The following is a 26,338-nucleotide window of genomic DNA, read 5'->3' as shown; positions in this document are numbered from 1 at the left end:
CCTTTTCTCTCTCTTCCTCCGCACGACTGTCAATATCAACTCTGCACCTTTATTCATTCCTGCTCCTTCCTGCATGACATCAGTGTGTCTCTCAGCTGCAGCACTCCCACTTCCTCATTTTCATCCATCCACAAAAATACTCAACTTGACTTTTAGTCTGTTTTGTTTCACAGAAGTACGCTGACTGGAGCAGCTAATGTCTGGTTCTGTCCGGTCTGTCTGTCTGTCTGTTGTGTTCGGGGCTTTTGGCCGTGTAATTTGATCACGAGTGGGGAATTACTTAATGTCCCTACAAAACATTTAGGCCTTGTTCAGACTGTAAGCCCATCAAGATTGAATTATAGAGCGTTGTTTGCAAAAAAAAAAAAAAAACCTAAAATGGACTTTTTGCAAATGTGACTTGAGTGTCTCGTGTGGATGCTCTGAGTGGTTGCAACAGAATGGTCTCTAATTGGACTCTGTGATTTGACAGCCTGATTGGTTGCACGGCGAGGTTGATCTCACTAAAAAGAGCGACCAAGCTAGGACGTAGCAACATGTTGACAACTACTGTTTGTAGGGGAGGCAGCAGCCCAAGTTGAGCTGCTGCCTCCCCATGTCGGAGTGTGAATGAGGAGCTTTTTGAAACTGATTCGGCTGCAGTCTGAACAGATCCCCTCACACTGTGTTCTCACTAACACACTGTATCTCTGGACTGTTTTTGATGCTGACTCTGTCCTCTCTGTCCCTCCAGGCTCTCTATCCGCTGGTGACATGCTTACTGTGTGTCAGTCAGAAGCAGTTCTTCCTCAACAACTGGCACATCTTCCTGCAGAACTGCCTCTCGCACCTGAAGGTACATCCAGTCTGACTCTTATCACAGCCTGTGTCCCCTTGTGCTCTGAAGTGCAGCGTGATGACCGTATTCTTACGTGTGTTGAGGCTCGACATCGCGTCTTAAGACCCGTGTTATGAAACCAATCATTTTATGTTTTAGGTGACTGTATGAAGCCCCATCAAGTTCATTACTTCTGTCTCTTTTTCCACGAGACGACTGAACCTCTGAGGGCTTAAACATGAATTATTGATTTAAAGGACTTTAGTCTGACGCTCCTCTGCTGATGAGTACTGTTTCAGCACCGTCCTGGTTCTGAAGGGTGTGCTCTGTGGTTCTGTCTTAAGGTCCTAATGTATTTCCCCCCTGCATTATCAACAACCAGATCGTGACAGGAATAGCACTTGATTTTACCGAGAGAAAACTTGATTTTAACTTCTGTAAAAAAAAATTTTTTAAAAAAAATGCACACATGAAATAAGACGATTAAACAAGCACAACTCATTTCTAATAAAATGTAATACAATCAAGTGAAGCATATTGAAAGTCAACCTCTGAAACAGCTTCATGCACTTTACGTATTGCATCTTATCTCAAGTGCTGTTTTTACTCAGGTCTGTTAATGAATCCTTGTAAACCAATTACAAACAGATCAGACCTACTTTCCTGCTCTGCCTGACCATCACGGAGCCCATTCAGTAACTCATTGATGAAATTAGCGACTGACTGGATGGCCGCCTGTCCGTTCGGCATCGATTGCCCTCTGTGGAGATTGTGTGATCATGTGCTGGATAGATTTCTGTTTGTGTCTTTGTGATTGTGATCTCCGGTGGATGTCCGTCTTTTTCAGTGATCTCTCCTTCACCCCTGTGATCGTATTTGACCTCCTTGATTTGAAAATCATAATCAATCTGTGTCCTAAGTGGTGGCTGTGATTTATTGATGGAGAGAATCTAATGGGTTTCTATTCAGGATGAAGTGTAGTGATGGTTTTTATTGGTTCAGGGCTCCTCGTGTTGATGGTTATTTTAACCCTGTGGACTTTAAGTCGAGCAGTTTGAAATCATTCACAAAGATGCTTTCATGTTCGAGCAGTTACTAACTTTAATTAACATAGCTAACTTTGAGTCTCTCGTTTTCTATTTCCCAGAATGCCTTGCTGTGAGTCACCTCTATTATGACTAACAAATGACTTTAATTTGAACACCCGGCGTGCGCTCATGTTTCATACATTAGAATAGGGATGGGCAGGTTGTCATCCTTTTGACAGGTCAGTTATATGATTAGCCTCATTATTTGCCTCAAAAAGGTACAATCATTCTCAGATTAACTTTTTTTTAATTTGATTTGATTGCAGATTAAAAGCATAAAAAGTAATAACATAATGTTCACAAACCGTTTAAAGAAAACCGGATGACTGATAGTTGTATTGTAGTTTCTTTACAACAAACTTAAAGTAAACTGAATATCTTTTTGTTTAACTTAAACTGGAGCAAGTAATGAATGTATTTATTTAAATACAAGTTGAGTTTAATGATTAAAACTCTTTATTTGTGCAAAAGAAAGAAGATTAATAAGAGACAGAAGCAGGTGAGATGACCCCTCAGGGTCTGCAAAGATTATCACAAAATCCAAGAAAATGGAGGTTCAGGCAGGAAGTAGGCAGGTTGACCGCGTTCGACTTGGAGCTAACCACCTCTCACTGGAAAGCTCGTCTGAAGTCTGAACCAGCCAACCATTGCTTCCATCTTCTCAAACAAACACACTGCTGTGTGTGGATGTGAAAGTTATACAAGACAACACCTGCTTTAAAAAAATAAAATAAATGTCACCAAATGATTTCAAATTGTGATCCATCAGAATCCTTTTGTGGATGTGGTCCATCCCTATGTTTAGCACACAGCTGTCGATGGTGCCACCTCCTACTCTGGGAAATGATTACATCTCGTTTTCAGTCATTTAACTTCATGATAGTTTTTTTTTTAAATCTAATTGATTAGAAGAAACGATCATTAGACAAATCAGTCCCAGTCAGCAATAACTGATAGTTGCAGGCCTATGTGACCATAGATGGTATTCTTACACATGATTATTGTCAGAGTAGGGAGGAGAAAAGCAGCTGTCCCATCTGACTTTGACTCACATGAAGAACGTGTTATTATTGTTAACTAAGGATGTGAATGATTGTGCCATCATCAGGCAGCTCGACTCCCACAGGGTTAAAAAGCAAACCTCCTCACTGTGACGTGTGCGTGACGTGGATCTAACCAGACTGCTGAGTGAGGCTGATCGCTGCTCGTTGGCTTTGTAGTTGAAACAGACGATCGTGATTCACTTTTGATTTTGAAATCATTTACACTCCCATCTTTGAACTTTCTTTTCCTCCTTCCTTTGTGAACTTCCTCTCCTCTGTTTACCTGTTTTTTTCTTTCTCTTCTTCTCTGATTTCAAGACCACAGCACCCCCAAATCAAACTTCGTCTTTAATTGAGTTTTTGCTCACTCGCTGTAGAAATATGCAACTCCATATCAAATACAATACGAACTGGTACTACACACTGTTTTTGACACTGCCGTACTTTTCTATAATCTCATTTATCTAAATGATCAGTAGAATCAGAGAGAGCACTGTCTTCATGTTTCTTGCGGTCGTCACGCCTCGCACGCCCCCCCGTGAACGTCGAGTCGTTTCACACTGAATGCGGTCAGAGCGGCCAGAACAGACCTCCTCTCTCACATCTCTTCGAACCCATTCATTCTTTTAAAGCGCTGAAAATTCTGAACGGCATGAAGTACTTTCAGGCTCTGCAGCCAATCGGCACTGCAGTCGGCTCGAAGACGTCCACGTTGTTAAAAAAAAAAACTGCTGGAGGTGCTGTCACGAGGGCCGTGATTGGGCAATATTGCCTCAAGAAGCATAAATCAGGTTTAAAAGGCACACATGTACTTTGTATTAACAGTGTGCATACTGATTACTAGGTAATTAAAAAACAGGAGATTTCTGTTATTGGATGCCTCCAATGTAAATGTTAGTTTCTGTGGTATCTACACAGGTATTCATACCATTAGATTTTTTTCCAATTAGAATCGAATTGAAGTTTTCAAATCTGTTACAGTGACAACCTAACTATGTAGTACCAGCATGCCACTGTGACTTTCTGCAATAAATCCACTAGTGGCATGTTTCAACAGTTCATTGTATTTGATTTTATTGATGTAGCTTCTAGTTAGTTTTCCTGTCACCTCGGCAAGTGTTAAAGATACTTCACACTGCTCTTGTTTTATGTTTAGTTCATATTTATGTTTTTTATAACCTGCATGTGTGTCCTTCCCCCCCCTCCCCACACAAACCCTACATTCTTTGTCTTCTGTCATCTGATCTTTTTCTCACACCGACTCGCTCCAGATGCCGTCTAACAACAGCATCCGAAAGCAGATTGAGACTCTGCAGGTGAGTTATCTGGCGTCAGTGACCTCTCTTCTGCTGCCGTTCTTCTAAACAATCCGGGTCCTGAACTGGACCCAGGGTCAGTCCGGTTGGGCCTCCGTCTGATTGTCTGGTGGAGCTGTGAGTTACTCTGTGTAGTGACGTTGATGCTTTAAATGGAGAACATGAGGAACATGTGAAGTGTCTGTGGCTTTGGGCTTTGGCATTCGGCTGGTTTGATTTGGTAGTATGAACATATTTCTATCAATTTAGTCAAGTCTCTATTTGTGCTCTATGTATGATGAGTACGTGCTAAATTACCGGGCATGTTTGACTTGCAGATGATTCAGCTGTGTTTAAAAGTGCAAGAACACAATGACTAACATCTGGGATCTGTTTGAAATCCTGCATCGCCAACCAAAGCAGAGAAACTCTTTACGCCATACAAGATGAATGTTAAAGGATCAACACGCTTCTTCTTCTCTGTCATTGTCTGAATTTTGAGTCACTATCAAAGCAATAATGATCGGTAAAATCCTTTCTGTGCATTCCTACTATTCAGTGGTTTGGGGTCGGAGCGATTTTAAAAAGTTCTTTGAGTCATTTCAAAGATAGTTTTATTTTGATGTGTGGGATTTTGTGTAAGTGCAGAGGGATAGTTTGACACCACAGTGCCCTCTCTCAGCTTTACATTAAGAAGGGTGATGACTGCAGATCTACCTTAATGAGTGGAATAGAGACGTCATGATGAGTCTGTGTTCGACGAGTTGTAAATGTACATTATATGTACAAGTTATGTTTTTTGTTTGTTTCATTTCACCAGATTAAGATGAATTTAATACATAATGAAGGTTCATAAACACATAGAAACCAGTGAAACCAGTAGTGCATGCAAGTGGATATACAGAAGGTCTGTGTACTGTGAGTACTTTTAAACAGAGTACACAGAAAGACACAACAGGAAGTAAAACTGAAACATATCCAAACACGTGTCTTCATGAGAGGACAGCAGATGTTTTTGAAGCATGAGTCAGGGAAGGTCAAAGGTCATCAAAAAAGGTCTAAAAAAGGACTTTCTGAATTATTTATTGTGGTAGCTTAAAAAAAAACGATCAATGAACCTCAAACTTTAAAAAACAAAAACTTTATATAGAAACTCAATCAACCAAAATGACTTCCACTTGTTGGTGTGCTGTATGTGACTGTATGACAGTGGTGATCTTAGGCAGCCATCTTTGATCTCAGAGACTACATCAGCAAGTCCTCAGTGATCCACTGTTGTGTGCCACTGGGATTTGTTTCCCATGCCGTACCATCATCATGATTATCTCCACTGTACCCTCCCAGTAAACGGATATCTGGGCCCGGCAGTGACGATCTCTGTTTTTAGGTCTCTACGATGGACAGCACCGTTTGTCAAATCCAGGGTGTTAAAGTGTTTCCACTAGGTTTTTTTGTTGACTACGTCTTGAGCTGCAGAGACATTCTGAGTAAAGAAGAGGTAATTCATTGCAAGGCTGTGCTTCTAATCCACACTTTGAAATATGTGGAGATTTGTAGTCTCGAAGTGTTTGTGAACTCAGGAGCTCTTTTGTTATATTAGAGGTCGGTAGAGGTCGGAGAAACGGCAGAAAACTCCGGTGACAACTGCTGGCTGCTGCTTTACACTGGACATCATATTTATCGTGTGCAATCAGGTCTTAAGCAAGACAAGGGGATGACAGCCACTGAAAACATTCACAAGTGTAACTTTTCTCGGAGCATGTGGACTTGAAAGTGTCCAGACTGCCGTCTCTGACTCGTTAGAAATGATGCACAAAGACTGAAACATCATGTCCTTTTCACTGAATACGATTGCCAGGTTTTCAGTTTGATCAGAGTTTCTAAGGCAAGCAACAAGCTGGTCTGTGGAGCGTCACAGGTGGGTAACCACACTGAACAACATCAGAGCGCCTCATTTTATTGTTCTGTTGACATCCACAGAACAAAGACCCCAAAATGTCCCGTGTAGCGCTGGAGTCGCTCTACAGACTGCTGTGGGTTTATATCATCAGGATCAAGTGTGAGAGCAACACTGTCACACAGAGGTCAGTTCCATTAACGCACACATGAACACGAAACCCTTTTGCAGTGACTACAAAGCAGAAGGCTGCGTGGTCGTTGTGATGCAGCGCTGATACGTTTTAAGATAAACTCCCCTTTTTCCTCCTCTAGTCGACTACTCAGCATCGTTTCAGCACTTTTCCCCAAAGGCTCCCGCAGCGTCGTGCCCCGGGACACGCCCCTCAACATCTTCGTCAAGATCATCCAGTTCATAGCTCAGGTAAGCACATGCAACGAAGTCACACACTTGAATTCCACAGCTGATTTAAATGTACTTACTGCATTGTTGTTGTTGTTGTTGTTTACAGGAAAGACTGGACTTTGCTATGAAGGAGATCATCTATGACCTCCTGTGTGTGGGCAAGTCTCACAAAACCTTTGCCATCAACCCAGAGGTAAAGTATAATAAACACATTATAATCATTTATGGGACCACTTGTGCAATAACATGTCCATCCTTATATGCACTGTGGGCATGATAGTGTTCATGCAGTTTATACAGACTGACATCTTGAAGTTACTGGCTCTTTTTAAATATTTTTATTTAATCTCATTTTGCACTGTGTGATTTTTTTTCCCTGCTATCCTGCTTTGCTTATATCTTAAGTAGAGATGAGAGTCATAGCTCTAATGTACAGTAGGGATGTCACAAGCTACGTAATTTGTTGATTTTATTTTCCAGATATTCCTCGCACACAGTCTAAGTTGCATAAATGTTGGCAACTTTTCAGTGCTGAATAAAATACCTGACGTTTATTTATTTGAAAGCTTTGGTACTTTGCTACTTGACATCGTCTAAATAAAGGAGATTGTTTTTTTAAATGTTGGAGCGGGTTGTTTTTATGGATCCTTTCTGATCCTTTCGTTTTTCTTTTTTTTTTTTGCACTTCCAGCGGATGAACATCGGTTTGCGGGCGTTTCTGGTGATTGCTGACAGCCTACAGCAGAAAGATGGCGAGCCTCCGATGCCTACGACAGGGATCATCATGCCTTCTGGTAACACGCTGCGTGTCAAAAAGATCTTCCTTAACACCACCCTCACTGATGAAGAAGCAAAGGTCATAGGTAGGTTCCTCAGCAGCGTTCAGGGGATAAAACATCAAGAAAGAGTTTTTGGAACTGTGTTCTCTTTATTGTATTGTTTTTTCCTGGTGTAATTATTCTGCTGGGTTTTTTTACAGGCATGTCTATTTACTACCCACAAGTAAGAAAGGCCTTAGATAACATCCTGCGACACCTGGATAAGGAAGTGGGACGCTCCATGAGCATGACGAACGTGCAGATGTCCAACAAAGAGCCTGAGGACATGATCACGTACGCCACTATGACCCTGAATCACACCTTTTGTTCTCCGTACGCTCGACCTTTTGTAGGTTTCTCATCCGCTTTTTGTGCTTCAGGGGAGAGAGGAAGCCAAAGATCGATCTGTTCCGTACGTGTGTGGCCGCCATCCCAAGGCTGATACCCGATGGCATGAGCAGACAGGACCTAATAGAGCTTCTGGCAAAGTATTTCACCCTTCCACTCAGCAGATATGTCCCACACACATTTCCACACCTTCAGAAACGTCTCTCTTGATCTCCAGGTTGACCATCCACATGGACGAGGAGCTCCGGGGCCTCGCCTTCACCACCCTCCAGGCCCTGATGGTGGATTTCCCAGAGTGGCGGGAGGACGTTCTCTCAGGCTTCGTGTACTTTATTGTCAGGGAGGTGACCGATGTTCACCCGACACTGTTGGACAACGCCGTCAAGATGTTGCTGCAGCTCATCAGCCAGTGGAGGCAGGCGGTTCAGAGCAGCAATAAAAGCCACGACGTGCAGGTTGGTCAAGAACCTTTCAGATCCACTGAATCTTTTTTTGTGTTATTTAGGACATCCCTCTAAAAATCTGTGAATTAAATCCTCACTTGAAAGGCTTCAGGTCATTGCATCTTTTTCACTCATGAAATTGCTGCACTAATATATATTTTTTGGGCATCAACATTGTACAAAGAACACTGCAGGAGAAACAACCTGCAATCAATCAAAATGACCTTTCAGTGTTTTTACCTGGAGTTGAATTATCCACACACACTCCTCTTCCACCAATAAAAACCAGTCCAGTATATAACACTGTGAAAGCTGTCTACAAAGTTTTGCTGGGAGCTAAAACATACACGATAATAAAGACCAGTAAAAACTGTGAATTAAGCAAAATGTGTCTCTCTTAAAACATCTTCTGCAGGCTCATTAATCGAGCTTAATAACTCTCCTGGACTTATTGAGTAGTTTAAAAGGACTGGAAGAGGATTTAAAGAAGGAGAGGACTTGCTAAAAGTATATTAAAGCTTGTCTTTAAAAAAACAACAACCTTAATTTACATCTTGCAGGTAAAACATGTTCCTCATGTAGAGTTACAGACATGATGGTCAAAGCATCTTATTAGGGAGCCATAATGTGATTTGACAGACTGAATTGGGTTAGTATGAAATGTATTACAGTACCTACAGTTTGTTTGTTTTTTTTTTCAAACAGGGCTCCAGCAGTGGTCACTCTCTGTCCCTGGACCGCACTCATCCCTTAGGCGTGCTGCATGTGGTGGAGGGTCTAGCTCTGGTGGTGCTTTGTAGCTGTCGTCCCGCCACACGAAGGCTGGCTGTCAACATCCTGAAGGAGGTCCGAGCGTTGCACACTGCGCTGGGCATCGGCAAGGTCATAACTTCAAAATGAAAAAACAAGCACAAATAACAACCTTCTCAGTTATTTCTCTTCTGACGTTCATTGTCCTCCACCTTTCAGGGAGATGAGGAATTGGCCATCGATGTTATGGACAGATTAAGTGCATCCGTGTTGGAGAGCTTTATTCACCTCACAGGAGCTGACCAGGTACGTCTCAGAGTGGGCCATGACAGGCGGGAGAGGAGACCCAGCCGCTGGGTTGAGGACTAAAGCTTTAGAAGAGGGCGTGCTAACTAACCACTAGGCCACGACCCGTACATACCTCTTCATTTACAGACTGTTGAGCTCGAACAAATACTGAGTGTCGACCTGTGTCTCTCTGTAGACCAACCTGCTCTACTGTCCCAGTGGGATTGATCTTCAGACGCTGGCTGAGTGGAGCTCGTCACCTATCAGCCACCAGTTTGATGTGGTGAGCCCGTCGCACATCTGGGTGTTTGCCCACGTCACTCAGGGTCAGGACCCCTGGGTCATCAGCTTCTCCAGCTACCTGCGGCAGGAGAACCTGCTCAAACATTGCCCGACTGCACTCAACTACGCCTGGATGTTTGCCTACACGCGCCTGCAGCTGCTGTCTCCACAAGTCGACATCAAGTAAGTTTGCCTCTCCGTCTCTGTGTCCTGTGTTTGCACATGTTTGAAACTGTATCCTGCCATTATGGCTGTGTTTACTGTCGGCTGTCTTTGAAATTTGCCATGTTATGATGTTATTGAGATGACGTTATGTGATCGGTCTGCGAACTGGAGCCTCGCTTTGTCTGAATTCTAATCCTAGCTTTTTGTAAACTTTCACGTCGTACAAAGCGCATACTTCGGACATGAGAGGGAAAAAAAAGCTGAACGTTTTGACCACTTCTCCTAATTTGGTAAATTGCGACCAGCTGGAGCAGTATCACCAGGGTTGACGTGAAAGATTCTAAACTTTTTGATCCTGATACGTAATCTCTCTCTTGGACACAATAAATAACCCAGGTGTGAAAAAAGTAGTTCGGAGGCAGCTACCTGTTCTCAGGGTCACACTTCAGTGTTGTTCTGCTTTTTGATATCTTGTGTTTAATCTCTTGTCCCTTCCTTCCTGTCCTCCTCCAGCAGCCCCATCAATGCCAAGAAAGTGAACAGTCTGAACAGCAGCGACTCCTATGTCGGCCTTTGGAGGAACTACCTGATCCTCTGCTGCAGCTCAGCCTCCTCCTCCCCCTCCATGTGCTCCTCATCCTCCACCTCTGGCTCCGTCCGCTGCTCCCCGCCCGAGACGCTGGCGTCCACGCCGGACAGCGGCTACAGTTATGATTCGAAGGTCAGCCTCACCTGCAGTGGCCAGAGTAAAATAGAAACGCTATAATGCGAAGTCCTGAGCTTGAAAGTGGCAGAAAAATAGCAGAAATAAAATGTGCTAACTTTCTGTGTGAGATGGTAACATCCGATGTTTGACGCCGTCACAGATTGTTGGCACTCCGTCCCCCTCCTCCCTGTTCAAACACATCGTTCCCATGATGCGCTCTGAGAGCATGGACATCACAGAGTCTCTTGTGTTGGGGCTTGGCAGGACCAACCCCGTGGCCTTCAGGTAAACAGCACTCAGCCTGATCCGTCACACAAACCACCTCTGTGCACCTTCTAAAACTGTGTTTGATTTTTCAACATGAAACAACGTCTCCGTTCTTCAGAGAGTTACTCGAGGAGCTAAATCCCATCATAAAAGAAGCTCTCGAAAGAAGACCTGAAGTAAGTGCAGTTCAAATCTTCTGACAGAGTTCTGTGGGGGTTTTTTTACAGAAGAGTTAAAATTCCTGCTGTTTTTAAATCTGCAGAACATGAAGCGGCGCAGGCGTCGTGACATCCTCAGGGTCCAGCTGGTCCGGATTTTTGAGCTGCTGGCTGACGCTGGTGTCATCAGTCAGATGTATGTGATCCAGAACAAAGTTTGAGCGCATCATCGGAGTGGTTCATTTCTTTTCTTAAGATAACCTTTTGTTTGTCCTTCTCCTCCACGACAGAGCCAGTGGAGGATTAGATGGAGAGAGTCACTCTCTGAACAGCACGTTGCTCGAGTACGTTGATCTGACCAGGCAGCTGCTCGAGGCTGAAAATGACAAGGACTCTGACACACTGAAGGACATTCGCTGTCACTTCAGTGCTCTGGTGGCCAACATCATTCAGAACGTCCCAGGTATGAGTTCGTCATTCGCTGACTCGTTTCAGTCAGTTACTCGATTTTTATATGTAAAGTTTAATGTCCTCCATATTGACTTGTTGTTTTCAGTGCATCAAAGGAGGACCATCTTCCCCCAGCAGTCGCTGAGACACAGTCTGTTCATGCTGTTCAGTCACTGGGCCGGTCCTTTTAGCATCATGTTCACGCCCCTGGACCGCTACAGCGACAGAAACATGCAGATCAACCGCCACCAGTACTGTGCACTAAAGGTACACACAATCACAAGTAACGACACACTGTGTGCATGCGTACAATATGATCTGATGGCTGACGTCTTCCTCTCTGCTTCAGGCCATGTCTGCAGTGTTGTGCTGTGGACCTGTGGCTGACAATGTCGGCCTGTCCTCCGATGGCTACCTCTACAAGTGGCTCGACAACATCCTGGATTCTCAGGACAAGAAGGTGACGGGAAAGATTATCTGGCTTGTCTGGCTGGAGGATTCGTTTTAGTTCTGGTTATTAGAGACGTGAACGAGCACTGTCACAAATTGTTTAAAGTGATAAAAAAGAAAGGTATCATCTCCATAGCTAAATCCGATTTATTAATCACTTAAAGCAGTGGTGTCCAAACTTTTTTTCTTGCGGGCCAAAATTGTTGCTTTGGAATCGCTCACGGGCCACAGGGTTTTTTTGTTTGTTTTTTTTAAATATTGGAAGGAACTTTTTGTATTTTGACCTCTTCAAAAAATAATGTAAATACACAATAACTAATTGCAGTGGGAAACTGTTGTGTTCTAATTTTTTGGAAAGAATAGTCAGGCTTTTATAGGTCTCCCTCGCTAACATGAAAAAGAAAAAAAGAATGAAATATGCCATCTGATGAGGCCTGGGGCCAAAATCTTCTGATTCTTCAATTTGAAGTCAAGGGCCACAAAAAATCCACTCAAGGGCCACAAATGGCCCCCGGGCCGCACTTTGGACACCCCTGACTTAAAGGTTTGATATATGAGCTTACACACAGAGGACACTTCCCCATGTTTGTCATCAAATCTTTATAAGGTCACAAATATGTCCCGTACCAGGTATTCTGTGTTTCAGTGTAATGATGGCAAATTAACACAAGAATACTTTACCGTTACGTCAACCTCCATTATATTGTTTTTATAAGGAGCAGCTGGTTCAGTCAGGCTGCACAGCATGTTGTACTGAGGTCTAAAGGTATGCACAGATTAAACGTGTTGCAGTAGCGCTGCCCAGTGGAGATCTGAAGTACTGCAAGAGTGCCGAGTTTTCATACAGAAAGAAAGTGCAAAACAATGGAAGCATTTATGAACAGAAATAACTCATATTTTTCTACATCCTGATGTCTCGCTTGTTAGAGAATTTATTTTAAAGAGCCCTCATCAATAAGCTTTTTAGACCACATCACAAACGTTTTTAACGCTCATTGTTTCTAAGACTTTGTGTCCTTGGATTGTGTAATGACTGTTTTGAGAAGTGAGCCCATATTTCTTACAGCTGCTGCGTGATCTCTTGCAGGTTCACCAGCTGGGTTGTGAGGCAGTGATGCTGCTGCTGGAGCTGAATCCGGACCAGAGCAACCTCATGTTTTGGGCCGTGGACCGCTGCTACACGGGCTCACGGCGCGTGGCTGCAGGCTGCTTCAGGGCCATCGCCAACGTCTTTCACAACAGGTGCGACGCATGCAAAGATTCAGCTAGCCACTGCAGGTTTGTCTGTTCCTTCAGAGTCATCAATTGTGACCTAAATACTGCCTGGGCTCTCCGTTTCCAATCAGGGATTACCAGTTTGACACTGTGGTGCTGCTGAACTTGATTCTGTTCAAGGCGGCTGATTCGTCCAGGGACATCTATGAGGCGGCCATGCAGCTGTTACAGGTCAGAAATTCAGTTTTTATACTTAAATGTAACCATGACACAGCTGCTTTTTTACTGATTACAGTATATTGATTTTTTGTGTGTGTGTGTGTTTATGAAACGTGTAGATCCTGGAGCCTAAGCTCTTCCGTTACGCCCACAAACTGGAGATCCTGCGAACAGACGGTATCCTGACCCCTCCCTCGCCGCTGCCACACCTCTACTCCGTGTCTTACTACCAGCTGTCCGAGGAGCTCGCAAGAACTTACCCCGAGCTCACTCTGCCCATCTTCTCAGGTGTGTTACAGCTCCCGTTGCTATAGAAACGGGCTGAAATATGCAGCAAGTCAAAAGTCTTGATTTAACGTGCAGGGATCTTTATCAGTGTATGCTTGGATTGTACATGATGAGATACGTTCACATAAGCTTGGACAGAAGGGATCACATGTCACAAATCTTCATAATAATGCAGCCTGCAGGCATTAGACTAACAGTGAAACCATTTTACTCACAGAAACACACAATGCTCCAGTTACATGATGAATCTGAGCTCTGTTTAAAAATGGAAAACTCTTCTTTACGTCTCGTCTTGCAGACAGACTTGATTATTGCGATTAAATGAAAACAAAATCAGTTTATTTTGGATTCATGGCCCGGGTTGCCCTGCTGAGGCTGTTTTTTTGGGGGTTTTTTTTTACAGTCTATGTTTTTTATTTTTTTTATTTTGTGCATTCAATAATCCATTTTTAAATTTTTATTACATTACTAGTTTACTGGACCCTGCTCACCTTACACTTTACACCGTTTACAGTATTCTTGTCTATATTTTATATTTTGTACAGTCAAATAACTATTTTTTTATTTTTTACATTATGTTCTTTTTTACTGTATCTATGTGTGTTGCTAAATTGAGTGTTTATTGTTGTTGCATGGCCTTGATGAACATTTTTTACATTTCACTGCATCTGTATGAGCATGTGACAAATAATGGTCCTGAATCTTGATTCTCAATAAAAGTTGTTGTAGGATATCATTAGACAGGCAGGTGGCGCTCCCTCAGAGATGAGCCCACGCTACCTGACAGGTCATCACGCTGGGCTCGGGTCAGCCTTTTAGAAGCAGTTTGTCTCGAGTGAGACTAGAAATGTTTATTAACCGATCTCTTCAGACGCTTTGTACCGGTTCCCTGTCGGCCCGTTCCTTGACTTTAAATGTTGTAGACTCAGCTTGAACTAACACATTCCCTCTTTCTGTCCCTGCTCCAGAGGTAAGCCAGCGTATCCAGACAGCACATCCTGGTGGTCGTCAGGTCATGTTACACTACCTCCTGCCGTGGATGAATAACGTGGAGCTCGTCGACTTCAAACCGGCTGCACGTCGCCCGGAGGACTGCGGCAGTGGCGAGGAGGACGAGGATGCGCACGAGCGGGAGATCATGATGGTCAACAGCAGGAGGTGGCTCCGTGGAGAGGGCTGGGGCTCGCCGCGTGCAACAACCATGGTGCTCAACAATCTCATGTTCATGACTGCAAAGGTGAGACACAAGATGCAACGCGTCACATCGAAGTGGGAAGAATCGCTTCGGAACTGTTAAAGGTGAAACTGATTTTTTATTTCTACAGTACGGGGATGAGTTTGCCTGGTCGGAGATTGAGAATGTATGGACCACATTAGCAGACAGCTGGCCAAAGAACCTCAAAATCATTCTGCACTTCCTCATCAGTATGTCGGGAGTCAGCAGTGACCCCAGCCTCTTGCCCTACGTAAGTCACACCATCTTTATGTCATGCACTGAATTCAAATGTGCTCCTCATGTTATCTGACCGGACTCGGTGTGTGTGTGTCCTCAGGTGAAACGAGTGGTCGTTTACCTGGGCAGAGATAAGACTATGCAGTTGCTGGAGGAGTTGATGTGTGAGCTGGAGTTGACGGATCCTGTCAGCTCGGCGGTCACTCACATGGACAACCCCCCTTATTACCGCATCTCCTCCAGTTACAAGATCCCCTCAGTCACCTCAGGTAAATGATTCAGCCATCATTCCAACACTAAACGTTGTGTATTAAATGTTGGATTCTCACAGTTTTTTTTTAACCTCTGCTCTTTCAGGAACAACCTCCAGCAGCAATACCATGGTGCCAGGAAACGAAGGTCATCATGACGGCAAGATCAAAGACTCCAACATGGAGGACAGGTACGAGCTGAAATGCATCTCAGTACTCATATTTCACACTAGACACCAGAGGTTGACTGATGGAACAGATCTTTCCCTTCCCTTTGCTCACCCAAAAACTGTGTTTTCACCTAAACAGAGCAAGCACAGTTTATTCAGCCTAAGAATAGTAGTCGCCTACTTATGTCAAAACTATCAGTGTCTTTTGCAGGTTCATTGTAAACTCAGTAGTCGAGCTTGGAGCTGTCGCTTTGTGCCAAAAAAAAAAAAAAAAAAGTGTGTATTTCTCAAATGCATTCTTGGGTTGTTATTGAAAAGAAATTCTTGCACTTCATCCAAAACGCTGCGAGCCACAAAATGTGCCTGCTGTGTGTAGATTCCAGTATTGCAGCTACTATAAGCACGACACATATCTTAAAGTTTATTGAGTCAGAGTTTTGCTTGTTGCCTCCACTTCCTGACTCGTGTGAGGAATAGCTTGAATAAGAACAGCTTCTTTATTATCTATTTGGATTAAGTCACAGCTCTTTAAATTGTATTTGGATGAGAATTTAGCTCTTGACTTTTGCACATCTGTTCTGCAGTTACACCCACCTGGATATCTACAGCGGTCTGAACAGTAACCTGAACCGCCAGCACCACCGTCTGGAGTCTCGTTACAGCAGCAGCTCTGGAGGATCCTACGAGGAAGAAAAGAGTGAGAACATCTAACCTTTTCAAGCACTCAACAATCACTGTTCACATTTCGTTTCTGTTAACCTTTCTCCCTTCTTCAGGTGACTCCATGCCGCTTTATGCTAACTGGCGTTTGAAAGTGATGGATCACAACCGGCCGGAGCCTCTTCCCTTCCCCCCCACAGGAGGCTGCTGGTCTCCTCTGGTGGACTACCTGCCAGAAACAAACACACCTGCTGTACCTCTCCACAGGTGCAACATGCATCACATTCTCATCTCCTTTTGCTCCCTACTGTTGAGTCATCTGCTCAAGGAATTTAATTGTCTTCTTCTTTTTTTTTTAAAGATGCAACATTGCCGTCATCCTGCTTACAGACCTCATTGTTGACCATGGTGTCAAAGTGGAGTGGAGTGCCTACCTGCACCTGTTGCTACATGCAATTTTTATAGGTAGATGAACATATTCAGAGTTCAGAAAATACAGGAAGAGGAGGTGGGTTTAATTGATGTCTCATACTTCTCTCCCTCGGTTTATTTTTTGCAGGTTTTGATCACCAGCACCCAGAAGTCTACGAGCACTGCAAACGTCTCCTCCTTCATCTGCTGGTTGTTCAGGGAGCGAACAGTAACGTCCAGTCTGTGGCCATGGTGCTTCTGCGGAACAGAGACTACAATGAGCCCAGGGTCCTGACTGTGAAGCCTGCAGTTCCAGAGTTCAACCTCACAGGTCAGTTCTGCTTTTAGAGCTCAGAGAGAGAGAGAGAGAGAGAGAGAACTACCGGGTCTGAAGCAGACTTCCTGCAGTCAGCGATTGATCCTTTTTACATAAACATGTTTAAATCCATCTGAAATAAAAACTGTAGCGGCTACAGCCTTCATTCCCTGTGCGTGTCTCGGCATCATGCTCTATGTTCTTTGTGCAATTTTTACACGACTTTGCATGCAACGTATATAAACTGCAAGCTCACAAGCAGCAGGGGGCGGCAGTGAGCAGGGGAAGGAAAAAAAAAAGAAGGAAAACCAAAGAAGGGAAAAATATTTTGCAACACCATCAGACCATCAATTTACAATTAGAGGTTTACATTTAAAAATGAAGAAGTTGAAAAGGACTAGATGTTTGCAATACCAAAGCGGAACACTTGGTGGCAGCAACATTCAAAATAAGATGTTCTTATTCAAGTATTTCTTCAGAGGCCATGAAACTTGACGTCTTTCATTTGTTCCTCCAGGAGTTCAGGAGTTGTTGCCAGACTGTCAACCATCTCCGATGACCGACTCTGGCCTGAGTTCCAGCTCCACCTCGTCCAGTATTAGTCTCGGGGCGGGGGGGACTGCCCTGTCGCACCTCTCCCCCTCGCTCCTCAGTGAGGTCGATGCCACCGCTGAACAGGACGAGAAGGTCAAAGCACTCATCGAGTTCATCACCTCGAGGTGAGAAGACAGAACCGCTTACAGGAACTTATCCAAACCTGTTCATTATATAACGCTTTACATCTTTTAGATATGTCTACACATCCATGCAACATTTAACTGAAACACTATTTGCTTTCATGCTTCCAGCTGTGTCTGACAGGACTGGGTATTTTTACATTGCATGGTTTTGATTTGGGGGTGTTGCAGTGTTGTGTAATAGCATGCTTTCAACAAGTCCCACTGGCTGATGTGAAGATGTGTTTTGTTTTTTTTCCCCCTCTTAGAAAGCGAGGTCCGCTCTGGAACCACGAGGACGTGTCACCCAAGAATCCCAACATAAAGAGCGCTGACCAGCTGAGTGTCTTCGTCAGACATGTAGTGACCGTCTTCAAACAATCCCCGTCAGGTTGGTTTTTTTTCTTTTCTTTTTTTACTGATCTCAGTTTGACTTTACAGCCATGTTTTAAATGTGATAATCTTTACCTGTATGTTCATCCCTGCAGGTTTCCAGCTGGAGTCATTGCTGAGTGAGGTAGCGTTACAGACGGCTCTGTCGTGCTCTTCTCGTCACTACGCTGGTCGCTCGTTCCAGATTTTCAGGGCGCTCAAACAACCTCTGACTCCAGCGTTACTGTCTGACATCCTGTCTCGGTTGGTGGAGACTGTGGGGGACCCCGGGGAGGAGGCTCAGGTCAGAGCCCTGGATTCATTTGTCACTTAACTGAAATATTGAACATGCATTTTTTTTTCTTTAACACTTTAAAGAAGATATTCAGCTGGCATTGGACTCATCGGTTTTGTTGTAACAAATTTACCATGGTTGTTTCTTCCTCAGGGCTTCGTCATTGAACTTCTCCTGACACTTGAGTCGGGCATTGACACTCTGGCAGACACTGTCAAAAACTATGACCTCCTCACTGCCTTAGCTCAGTAAGTCCAGCTACTTAAATCTTCCTCTTTATTCTATCATGTTCGACTCCCACCACAACTTCCACATAGTCTGTGTTACGCTTGCCAGCAGCGCTCACACACGCTCTGTGCCCTGTTACAAACACTCACTTAGTCTATTTTTGCTCGGCCATCTGCGAGCATGCGTCAAGCTAAACAGAGTAGATTGACCCAGGCTGGAAGGCATTCAAGAAAACGCACAAAGCATCAAAATAAAACAGAATCAGCGAACAGACCATTCAACCACAATCTACCTTCAATGCATATTTCATCTAAAAAATGTCCTTAATTTATTTGCAGAACTTCTAGCCGAGATCACTTGCTTGGTCTAAAGTTTGCTGCGAACAGGAAGAGCACAGGCCAGCTGAACATGAACAGCGGCGGTCTGTTCCATCACGCACACACCCGCAGCAACTCTCTCCGCGCCAGCCTGATGGGCGAGCGAAAAGGAGACCGACGAAGGAGTAACACCCTGGATATAGCAGACAGACTCAGTGGTAGCCACGGGAACCTGGCACGCACGCGAAGCTTATCAGCATTAGGCGGTGGAGGGGGTCCAGGAGGGGAAGCCATCCCCCCCGTGGACCCATCGAATCTGATGGCCACCGTGTTCTGGATCGCCGCCTCGCTGCTGGAGTCGGACTACGAGTTTGAGTACCTGCTGGCTCTGCGGCTGCTGAACAAGCTGCTGGGTCAGCTGCCTCTGGACCGCCCGGACAGCAGGGAGCGTCTGGAGAAGGTTCAGGCCAAGCTGAAGTGGTACAGCTTCCCCGGCCTGCTGCAGCTCTTCCTGAAGGGCTTCACCTCTGCTTCTACTCAGGAGCTCACCATCCACCTGCTCAGCAAGCTGATCAGCGTGTCCAGACACACACTGATTGACCCCTCACAAGTGGCAGGTAAGTGTGCAGGACTGAGGAAGTGCCTACAGCTGACTTCATCATAGAATCAACTTTTTTTTAAATGTTCCTTTTAAAGGAAAAAAACAGAACTTTTAAAAGTCTGTCGTTAAACAAAAAATCTCTCTTTTAGTCGTTTCTCTTTTTTTCAAATATCACACTCGCATTTCAGACTTGTTGTCTCCAGTAGATGTCGCCCTTGAGCTCCTAGCATAGAACCAAAACAAACAGTTGAGTGACACCTCAGCCACACTGAATCCTCCGCTCTCCTCCAGCGACACGCCTCCAACTCTTCTCCCCTCGCGTTTGCACAAAGGAGCTATCAAATCAGAACGCACATTAATTGAGCACTAAGCACAAGTGGCAGACTCGGGCTGTTATGTTAGCATGCTAACGGTAGCGCTCTTTGCGTAAATGTACACTGATTGGTCATGATCTAAAAACGCTTACTTGACATTGAAATAAGCAGTGCAGTCTGTTATTCTTCATTTCTCTAGTTCCTCACTTCAACATCTTTTATAGACGAGGGGAGGAGCCGGCCCTGCTGTCACGTCTTCAGTGAACACGGCTCAGAAAACGTCACAGCCAGCGTGACTCCGGGTGTCACACTCATTGTAGACAGTCCTGATATTTATGGAGGATGTTCTGGGTTTATGTCGCACCTCCTGCCTGTAACAGGTCGTTGGCTGGCTCAAGTCTTACACTGGAACCATTCCCAAACTTTACTGTTGCACCCCTCAATAATTAACATGGCAAACTTTAAACCACAAGCATTATACCTTCATAGATGTGTCCTTCCTCTTATTCGAGACTAGTTTAATAACAATCATGTAAGTCCCAGTTTTGTTCATCTTTTTGCATCTCTGCTGTCAGTTGTATGAATCATTTAGCTAACTTAGCTCTGTCCATCTTTCTGTTCATGCGTGCAGGTTTTCCTCTGAACATCCTCTGCCTCCTGCCACATCTCATCCAGCACTTTGACAGCCCCACTCCTTTCTGTAAGGAGACGGCTGATAAAATAGCCAAGGTGTGTGCAGAGGAGAAGTCTGCCACACTCTCCAACCTGGCTCACATGATGAGTCTGTACAGCACGCACAGCTACTCCCGTGACTGCACCAACTGGATCAAGGTGGTCTGTTGCTACGTCCATGATGCCTTCGCTGAGATCACTTTAAACCTGGTCACTTACCTGGCTGAGGTGCGTAGGACGTTACATTAAACTTGTTGCATGTTGAAAAAAAAAAAAAAAAACACAGAAATAACAAATTTCTGCACTTTTTCTCTCAGTTGCTGGAGAAGGGCCTTCCCAGCATGCAACAGTCCCTGCTGCAGATCATCTACAGCCTGCTGAGTCACATCGACCTCTCGGCAGCCCCCGTCAAACAGTTTAACCTGGAGATCATGAAAATCATCGGGAAATACGTTCAGGTGAGCCTTTGCCACACTTCTGGTGCAGCTTATTGCGTGCAAAATGTTTTACTGTTTCACATATTTAAAACTGGAAATGTTGCTTACAAGAGGAATGTCAGTGTAAGACGTTCAAATGGCAATAAAAACAACAAAACAAGAAAAGACAGAAAATAAAACGTCTCAAACTAAACAGGATTGTTCATAAGCATGAAACAATTAAAATCAAGTTTTGTAGTGTTTGGATCAAATCAGAACGTTTTGTTTTATATATTCGATGACAGCGATATAAACCCAAAGACACATCTATCACCATCTACATTCAGGCATATAACTACAAAACAAACCTACATTTCCCCTCATTTTACCAACCAAAACTAAAATAAATGCTCCTCAAATACTCAGTATATATACAAAATAATCAATATTTTCTTATCTGTTGTAAGGCACGACTACATTTCTGATGCAATTTGTCAAAACTAAATATGTTCATAGTTATCAAGCACACATAGAAGCTAAGCAGAGTCCTGTTTTAGAGAAATGCTGCTCATTTGTTTTGCATAGGAAGTGTTGTGTATTTTTGAATGATCCAGTTTTTTTATTGACAGTCGATTTACAAGCCTCAGTGCATATGCAGATCAGTTCTCCATCCTGCTGAATATCATCCGTCTAAGAGAGTCCCCTCTGTTTATGTGACACAGACCGGACAGTTTGGATCAAATGTTCTAATCAGTGCTGTCACGTGTTAAATGTTCTTTTTCCTTGTACTTACAGCCACCATAAAGTAACTACAGGAGTAGAGTTGGGCTGTTGTATTGGTAACAAGCGTTAATATTTACGGCCTGATGTATGTCTTGGACGATCCAGTCCATAAATAGCAGCACAGGGTCGGGTTCAGAGGCCTTTTTGATGCAGCTCTGGCTCTTTATTGAAGCCTTTCACCATGCTGACCTACACACAGCTGCGTTAACGTTCCTGCCTCAGGCCACTTCTCTGCCGGCTCAGTGCAAGAGCTGCATTTTGTAGAAGGCATTCAGCTGGTGTGTATACATTAGACCCTGCGTGTGCACTGGTGTGCACTGGGAGTTATATGTCCTAGGCATCCTTTTCATGTTTTCCATACATTTACACGGGCCGTACTTTGAATAAAGGGCTACAAGAACTCGAGTGCCTTCAGAGACTGAGTCCACAGCTGATGTGTGTAAAGGGGAGGGGGGAGGGGGGAGGGGGGGGTTGGCCTTCTGAGGGGAAATATGTCCACTCACATTCATGCTTTCACTAGAAACACCTACACAGTCGTATCTCACAATGGATTCATTTATGTTTCTCTGCTTGTTTTTCTCAGAGCCCTCATTGGAAGGAGGCCCAAAACATTCTGAAGCTGGTTGTGTCTCGCTCTGCCAGCCTGGTCGTTCCAGACGACGTGCAGCGCTCCTACAGCACTGAATCATGTGGCTCTCCAGAAATCGCCTTCACGCGCATATTTAACAACTCTTCCAAGGAGTTGCCTGGAAAAACTCTGGACTTCCACTTTGACATCTCAGAGGTCCGTCTTTTCTTTCTCCAGTTAACCAGCTCACACTGCTTTGCCTTCACCGTGAGATAATGCTTCATTTTCATTGTTAACCGGCATCGTGTGACTCCGCAGACGCCAATCATTGGGCATAAATATGGCGACCAGCGTACTCCAGCAGGCAGGAATGGGAAGCCACAGGTCATTGCTGTGACTCGGAGTACCTCCTCCACATCATCCGGCTCGAACTCCAACGGGCTCGTCCCAGTCAGCTGGAAAAGGCCTCAACTCTCCCAGGTACTGACTCACACCGAAGCAACAAAATTAAGTAGAACCCAGGTTTTTACTTTTTTTAATGTTTTCTGGGTCTAAATTTGATTGTAAAGTTACTTAAAGCAAGAGATCAGATTGCTTCAGCTGCCAGATGTGAAGCAGCTGCAGCGTAACCTTGGAGCTACTTTGACGTGTCCTATCAAAGTATGACAGGCCCAGACTTTAATGTTAAGTGTCATGGATTAAAAGCTTCTTTCTAACACAGAAACAGCAGTTATATCAAACATCCATTAGTCATAGAATTAAACGCGTTTCATCTTACAAAACTTTAGAATTACTCGTCTACTGTCGCCTTCATCCTTGATTTTTTTTTTTTCTGTGTTATTGTGTAGTTAATAAATATTGTGTTAGAGCTCGATTATTTGAAACAAATAAAATTCTTAAATTTGAACGATTATGTTGGTCCCCCATTTCAAAACTTGCATATACTGTAGTGTCACAATGCTGGATGTCCATACTAAATGTGGACATGAGACATGGGTTTTCCAGGCTGGCAACAAATATGGATAAGAGGATAATTAATGCATCAGGGAGCAAACACGGTACCTTTAAGCTGTGTTTGTGTACATTTTATTTTCCACTGTAGAAACACAAGTTGTCAGCTCTTAGAGTAACGCTCTCCACTTCTCTTTATTGCACTGTAACTCTCTCACTCTGTACAGGAAGTACAACACTCACTGTTCTTGCTGTGTTCTCGTTTCAGAGAAGAACCAGGGAGAGGCTGATGAATGTGCTGTCGCTTTGTGGCCCAGAGTCTGGCATTCCCAAAAATCCATCTGTAAGACTCCTCTCCTACTCTAAAGCGTCAGATAAGGTCTCTGTAAATCCACTGATGAATACACTGCATGTTGTGACTCACTGTGTGGGGGATGTTGTTCATTAGATGTTTGTTTGAAGACATTTCTTTATGCTTATACAACAGTTGTCTTTAACAATGGGACAACTGAGAGGCTCTGTTTTGTTTTTTTTGCATGCCAGGTGGTATTTTCATCCAGTGAGGATCTTGACTCAGCGGACCAGCAGACCAGTCTCATTCCCACAGTGGAGGAGGTGGTCAGAGAGGAGGAGGTGCAGGGAGAAGATGCGGGCAGTGAGCAACAGTTTGGTGTCTTCAAAGACTTTGACTTCTTAGATGTGGAGCTGGAGGATGCCGAGGTGAGAAATGACACACGCACACGCAGAAGATAATATATGAGGATGAATGTGGAAAAGCTCGTTGTTGATACTGATTGTTAAAGTTTCAGACACTTTTTCAAAACCACCTCTGCTCTTTAAATGAGCTACAGCATCAAAAAAAGTTTAGAAGCTACATATATTACATAAGATGTGTGAGGAATTCATCCATCAACAATTGCAGACGTACTCCTGCTCAAGTTTTACCTGCCGTTTTAGATCATTGAAAACCAGAAATTGACAACTGTTGGTTAACTTTGATTTTTGTTACTTTGATTTTTACTAGTAGGTCCTTCCATGCCACGTGGTCCAATGCTCTCCAACCCACCTTCTCAGAATTTACTAGGCCAACACCAATTTCATTTTTGAAATCCTTGTGAAAATTTAGATGGGTATTTTCATTTTCAGCCCTACAAAGCACATAGATACTGAGTAAATCCTAAAAACACCAGTTCATTGTTAGTGGGAGGGGGGTCTACTGTATTTCAGGAACTATACCACCTACAGAGCTACAACTGTGCACTTGTTCATTTCAGTGAAGTACCAACTTGTTTATCAAATTTCATCAAAATGTGAGATGGAGAGGTGGGGCAGATTTCTAACATTGGACCACTTGTGTCATAAGAAGAATCTCAACATTCTGGTATCCAATCACAACTCAGCTACTCGCACAAAGCATCAGTTAACATCTCACACCCTGAAAGATTTCAGTGCTCAGTTCTCATACTTCCCGTCTATAGTTGTGTTGTCCAATATTAACAGCATTTGTTGTCTTGTTTGTTTCTTGTCCCGACTGTTGTAACAGAAACATGTGTCTGTGTGTAGTTACTGTCTTATGTCTACTAACACACGTATTCCTTCTCTTCTCTTGCCTCAAGGAGTTGCAGGTAAGTGTGTGGGCCACAAAGCTTCTTAGAGACGCTTTCCTCTGTCTCGTGTTGTCGGAGTAAAGGGCTGTAGTGCGCTGTGCTTGAAAATGGTTGTTACTGTGGTTGTGAAGTTCCTTCTTCATAGTTTTAGAACATCACGTACAAACACCCACTCGTGTGTTTAGTGTCGTTTTGTGGATTGTTTGTGTACGTTGTCTCGTGCTTGTGTTCACTTCTTCCTCTCGCTGCGGTGCAAAGCGTCTCACTGCGGTTGTCTTGGTCGTCCTCCAGGGGGAGAGCATGGACAACTTCAACTGGGGGGTGCGGCGCCGCTCCCTCGAGAGCATGGACAAAGGGGACACGCCGTCTTTGCAGGAGTGCCAGTTCACCGGCAGCACGCCGAGCCTCAACCTCACCAACCACGAGGACACGGACGAATCATCTGAGGAGGAGGTACTGAGTGCTAGCCAGATTCTCACCCGCTCTGGCCTTGTAAGTTTCACTCCAATCAGGGTCCCCCCCCTCCTCAAATCCGCCCCACCATGCTGCTCACACAGCCCGCTGGCATGGTGTGCGTGTGTGTGTGTGCGTTCTGAGCTGGAGCTGCTGCAGGTGTGGACAGGGGCTAGATGCTTGCTTCTTCGCTGGTGGTAGATTCTCTTCAGCCCCTCTTCCTCTGACTGCTAAAATTAATGCTGTTGTCATTTCTTATATTTCCACAAGTACAGTTCAGGAAAGTCACCCCCCCCCAAAAAAAAAATTTTTTTTAAATTGTTGGACATTATCCCCAAACAAAGCCTTTAAGTATTGACTTTAGGAAAAAAGAAAAAGTAGAAAATAAAGTTTTTCATCATTAAGATTTGATTCAGTTGTGAAAATGAAGTCAACATTCAGAATAACAGCATGTTCCTTTTCCCTTTTCACAAGTTTGGCTGCTCGTCTCTACTTCTTCTCTTTGCTTTGGTTTGCTTTGCAGCAGAATTTTTTAACATTACAGCCGTTAACATTGATGCTTAACCTCAGTCTAATGTTGACGTATCTCTTCTTCTGCTCTTTGATCTTGGCCGTGCACGGTGAGAGAATGAGCTTTCGCCTCTACTGGAAAGTCTGTAGTGATAAAAAAAAAAAAAAAAAGTAATGTTCTCTTTAACACTGGACAACATAAGCATGCAGCACTGTTTGTGCTGAAGCAGAATTGTAGAAGAATGAAGTAAAAGATTGTATTCATGTTGGCATGATTTCACTTTTTGCCTAATTTGAAATGAATCGAGTTGAATGGACGACTAAAATGACTCAGCACGCTCTGCTTGATGCAAAGACATTCTTCATGTTACTGTTTTGTTCAACTGTAATAAAAAAGAGAGACTGCTGAATCCACATAAAGATGAAACTAGTGCAAGAATAAGTCATGTTGGAGTAAATTCAGTATCACAAGCATCAGGTGGCCAAATAATAAATAAACAAACATTTGAAAGAAAAAACAATCCCTCAGCCATTTTAAGAAATCCCCTTGGTTGAACTTGATTCCACTCTGTGTTCAAATAAAACCAGGTGAGGTGACGTTGTTTTTCTCATTGTGTCTTTGCTTTCTTGCAGCACAGATGCTAACCTGTGCTAACGTTATCTCTATTCAGCTGAACAGTGACTCCGCCACCGACGACACAGCGTCCAACCACGTGGACTCTCTGCAGCAGTCTCAGGAGTCGTCCAGCAGCGCCCTGACCGAGGAGGCAACCAGCCTGCCGTCCCTTCCCTCCCTCCCCCGTCTGGATAGCCCAGTTTTGGAGATGGCCCACTCAGACAGCACCAGCAGCCAGCTGCCTGAGGTGGGATCAATCGGGAGCA

General features: G+C 44.1%; 1 protein-coding gene across 11 annotated transcripts in view; it reads left to right on the top strand.

Moving 5' to 3' along the window:
* The window catches only part of fryl (furry homolog, like), a 77,322-nt gene that overhangs the window by 35,494 nt on the left and 15,490 nt on the right, over positions 1-26,338 (top strand). For 3 of the 11 annotated variants that reach the window (XM_079350738.1, XM_079350732.1, XM_079350729.1), the window contains 42 exons: positions 734-835; positions 4,220-4,264; positions 6,224-6,327; positions 6,455-6,563; positions 6,652-6,738; positions 7,237-7,408; positions 7,525-7,657; positions 7,744-7,851; positions 7,929-8,166; positions 8,860-9,036; positions 9,124-9,210; positions 9,389-9,657; positions 10,153-10,360; positions 10,506-10,630; positions 10,731-10,788; positions 10,875-10,966; positions 11,061-11,487; positions 11,570-11,680; positions 12,758-12,912; positions 13,017-13,116; positions 13,224-13,392; positions 14,361-14,629; positions 14,718-14,858; positions 14,946-15,114; positions 15,203-15,287; positions 15,851-15,963; positions 16,043-16,193; positions 16,288-16,391; positions 16,486-16,668; positions 17,171-17,372; positions 17,639-17,760; positions 17,858-18,045; positions 18,190-18,284; positions 18,603-19,198; positions 20,128-20,396; positions 20,486-20,626; positions 21,951-22,151; positions 22,254-22,415; positions 23,155-23,265; positions 23,430-23,606; positions 24,785-24,985; positions 26,128-26,319. In XM_079350738.1, coding sequence (XP_079206864.1) covers positions 734-835; positions 4,220-4,264; positions 6,224-6,327; positions 6,455-6,563; positions 6,652-6,738; positions 7,237-7,408; positions 7,525-7,657; positions 7,744-7,851; positions 7,929-8,166; positions 8,860-9,036; positions 9,124-9,210; positions 9,389-9,657; positions 10,153-10,360; positions 10,506-10,630; positions 10,731-10,788; positions 10,875-10,966; positions 11,061-11,487; positions 11,570-11,680; positions 12,758-12,912; positions 13,017-13,116; positions 13,224-13,392; positions 14,361-14,629; positions 14,718-14,858; positions 14,946-15,114; positions 15,203-15,287; positions 15,851-15,963; positions 16,043-16,193; positions 16,288-16,391; positions 16,486-16,668; positions 17,171-17,372; positions 17,639-17,760; positions 17,858-18,045; positions 18,190-18,284; positions 18,603-19,198; positions 20,128-20,396; positions 20,486-20,626; positions 21,951-22,151; positions 22,254-22,415; positions 23,155-23,265; positions 23,430-23,606; positions 24,785-24,985; positions 26,128-26,319 — 6,948 coding nt within the window. The remainder of the gene's footprint in view (positions 1-733; positions 836-4,219; positions 4,265-6,223; positions 6,328-6,454; positions 6,564-6,651; positions 6,739-7,236; positions 7,409-7,524; positions 7,658-7,743; positions 7,852-7,928; positions 8,167-8,859; positions 9,037-9,123; positions 9,211-9,388; positions 9,658-10,152; positions 10,361-10,505; positions 10,631-10,730; positions 10,789-10,874; positions 10,967-11,060; positions 11,488-11,569; positions 11,681-12,757; positions 12,913-13,016; positions 13,117-13,223; positions 13,393-14,360; positions 14,630-14,717; positions 14,859-14,945; positions 15,115-15,202; positions 15,288-15,850; positions 15,964-16,042; positions 16,194-16,287; positions 16,392-16,485; positions 16,669-17,170; positions 17,373-17,638; positions 17,761-17,857; positions 18,046-18,189; positions 18,285-18,602; positions 19,199-20,127; positions 20,397-20,485; positions 20,627-21,950; positions 22,152-22,253; positions 22,416-23,154; positions 23,266-23,429; positions 23,607-24,784; positions 24,986-26,127; positions 26,320-26,338) is intronic. The other 8 variants (XM_079350731.1, XM_079350737.1, XM_079350739.1 and 5 more) reach the window with 7 other exon arrangements.

The sequence above is a fragment of the Symphodus melops genome (genome assembly GCF_947650265.1).
Source record: "Symphodus melops genome assembly, chromosome: 8".
In the NCBI taxonomy this organism is placed as follows: domain Eukaryota; kingdom Metazoa; phylum Chordata; class Actinopteri; order Labriformes; family Labridae; genus Symphodus; species Symphodus melops.
The sequence above is the reverse complement of the archived record's forward strand: the minus strand, read 5'-3'. Positions and strand labels throughout refer to the sequence as shown.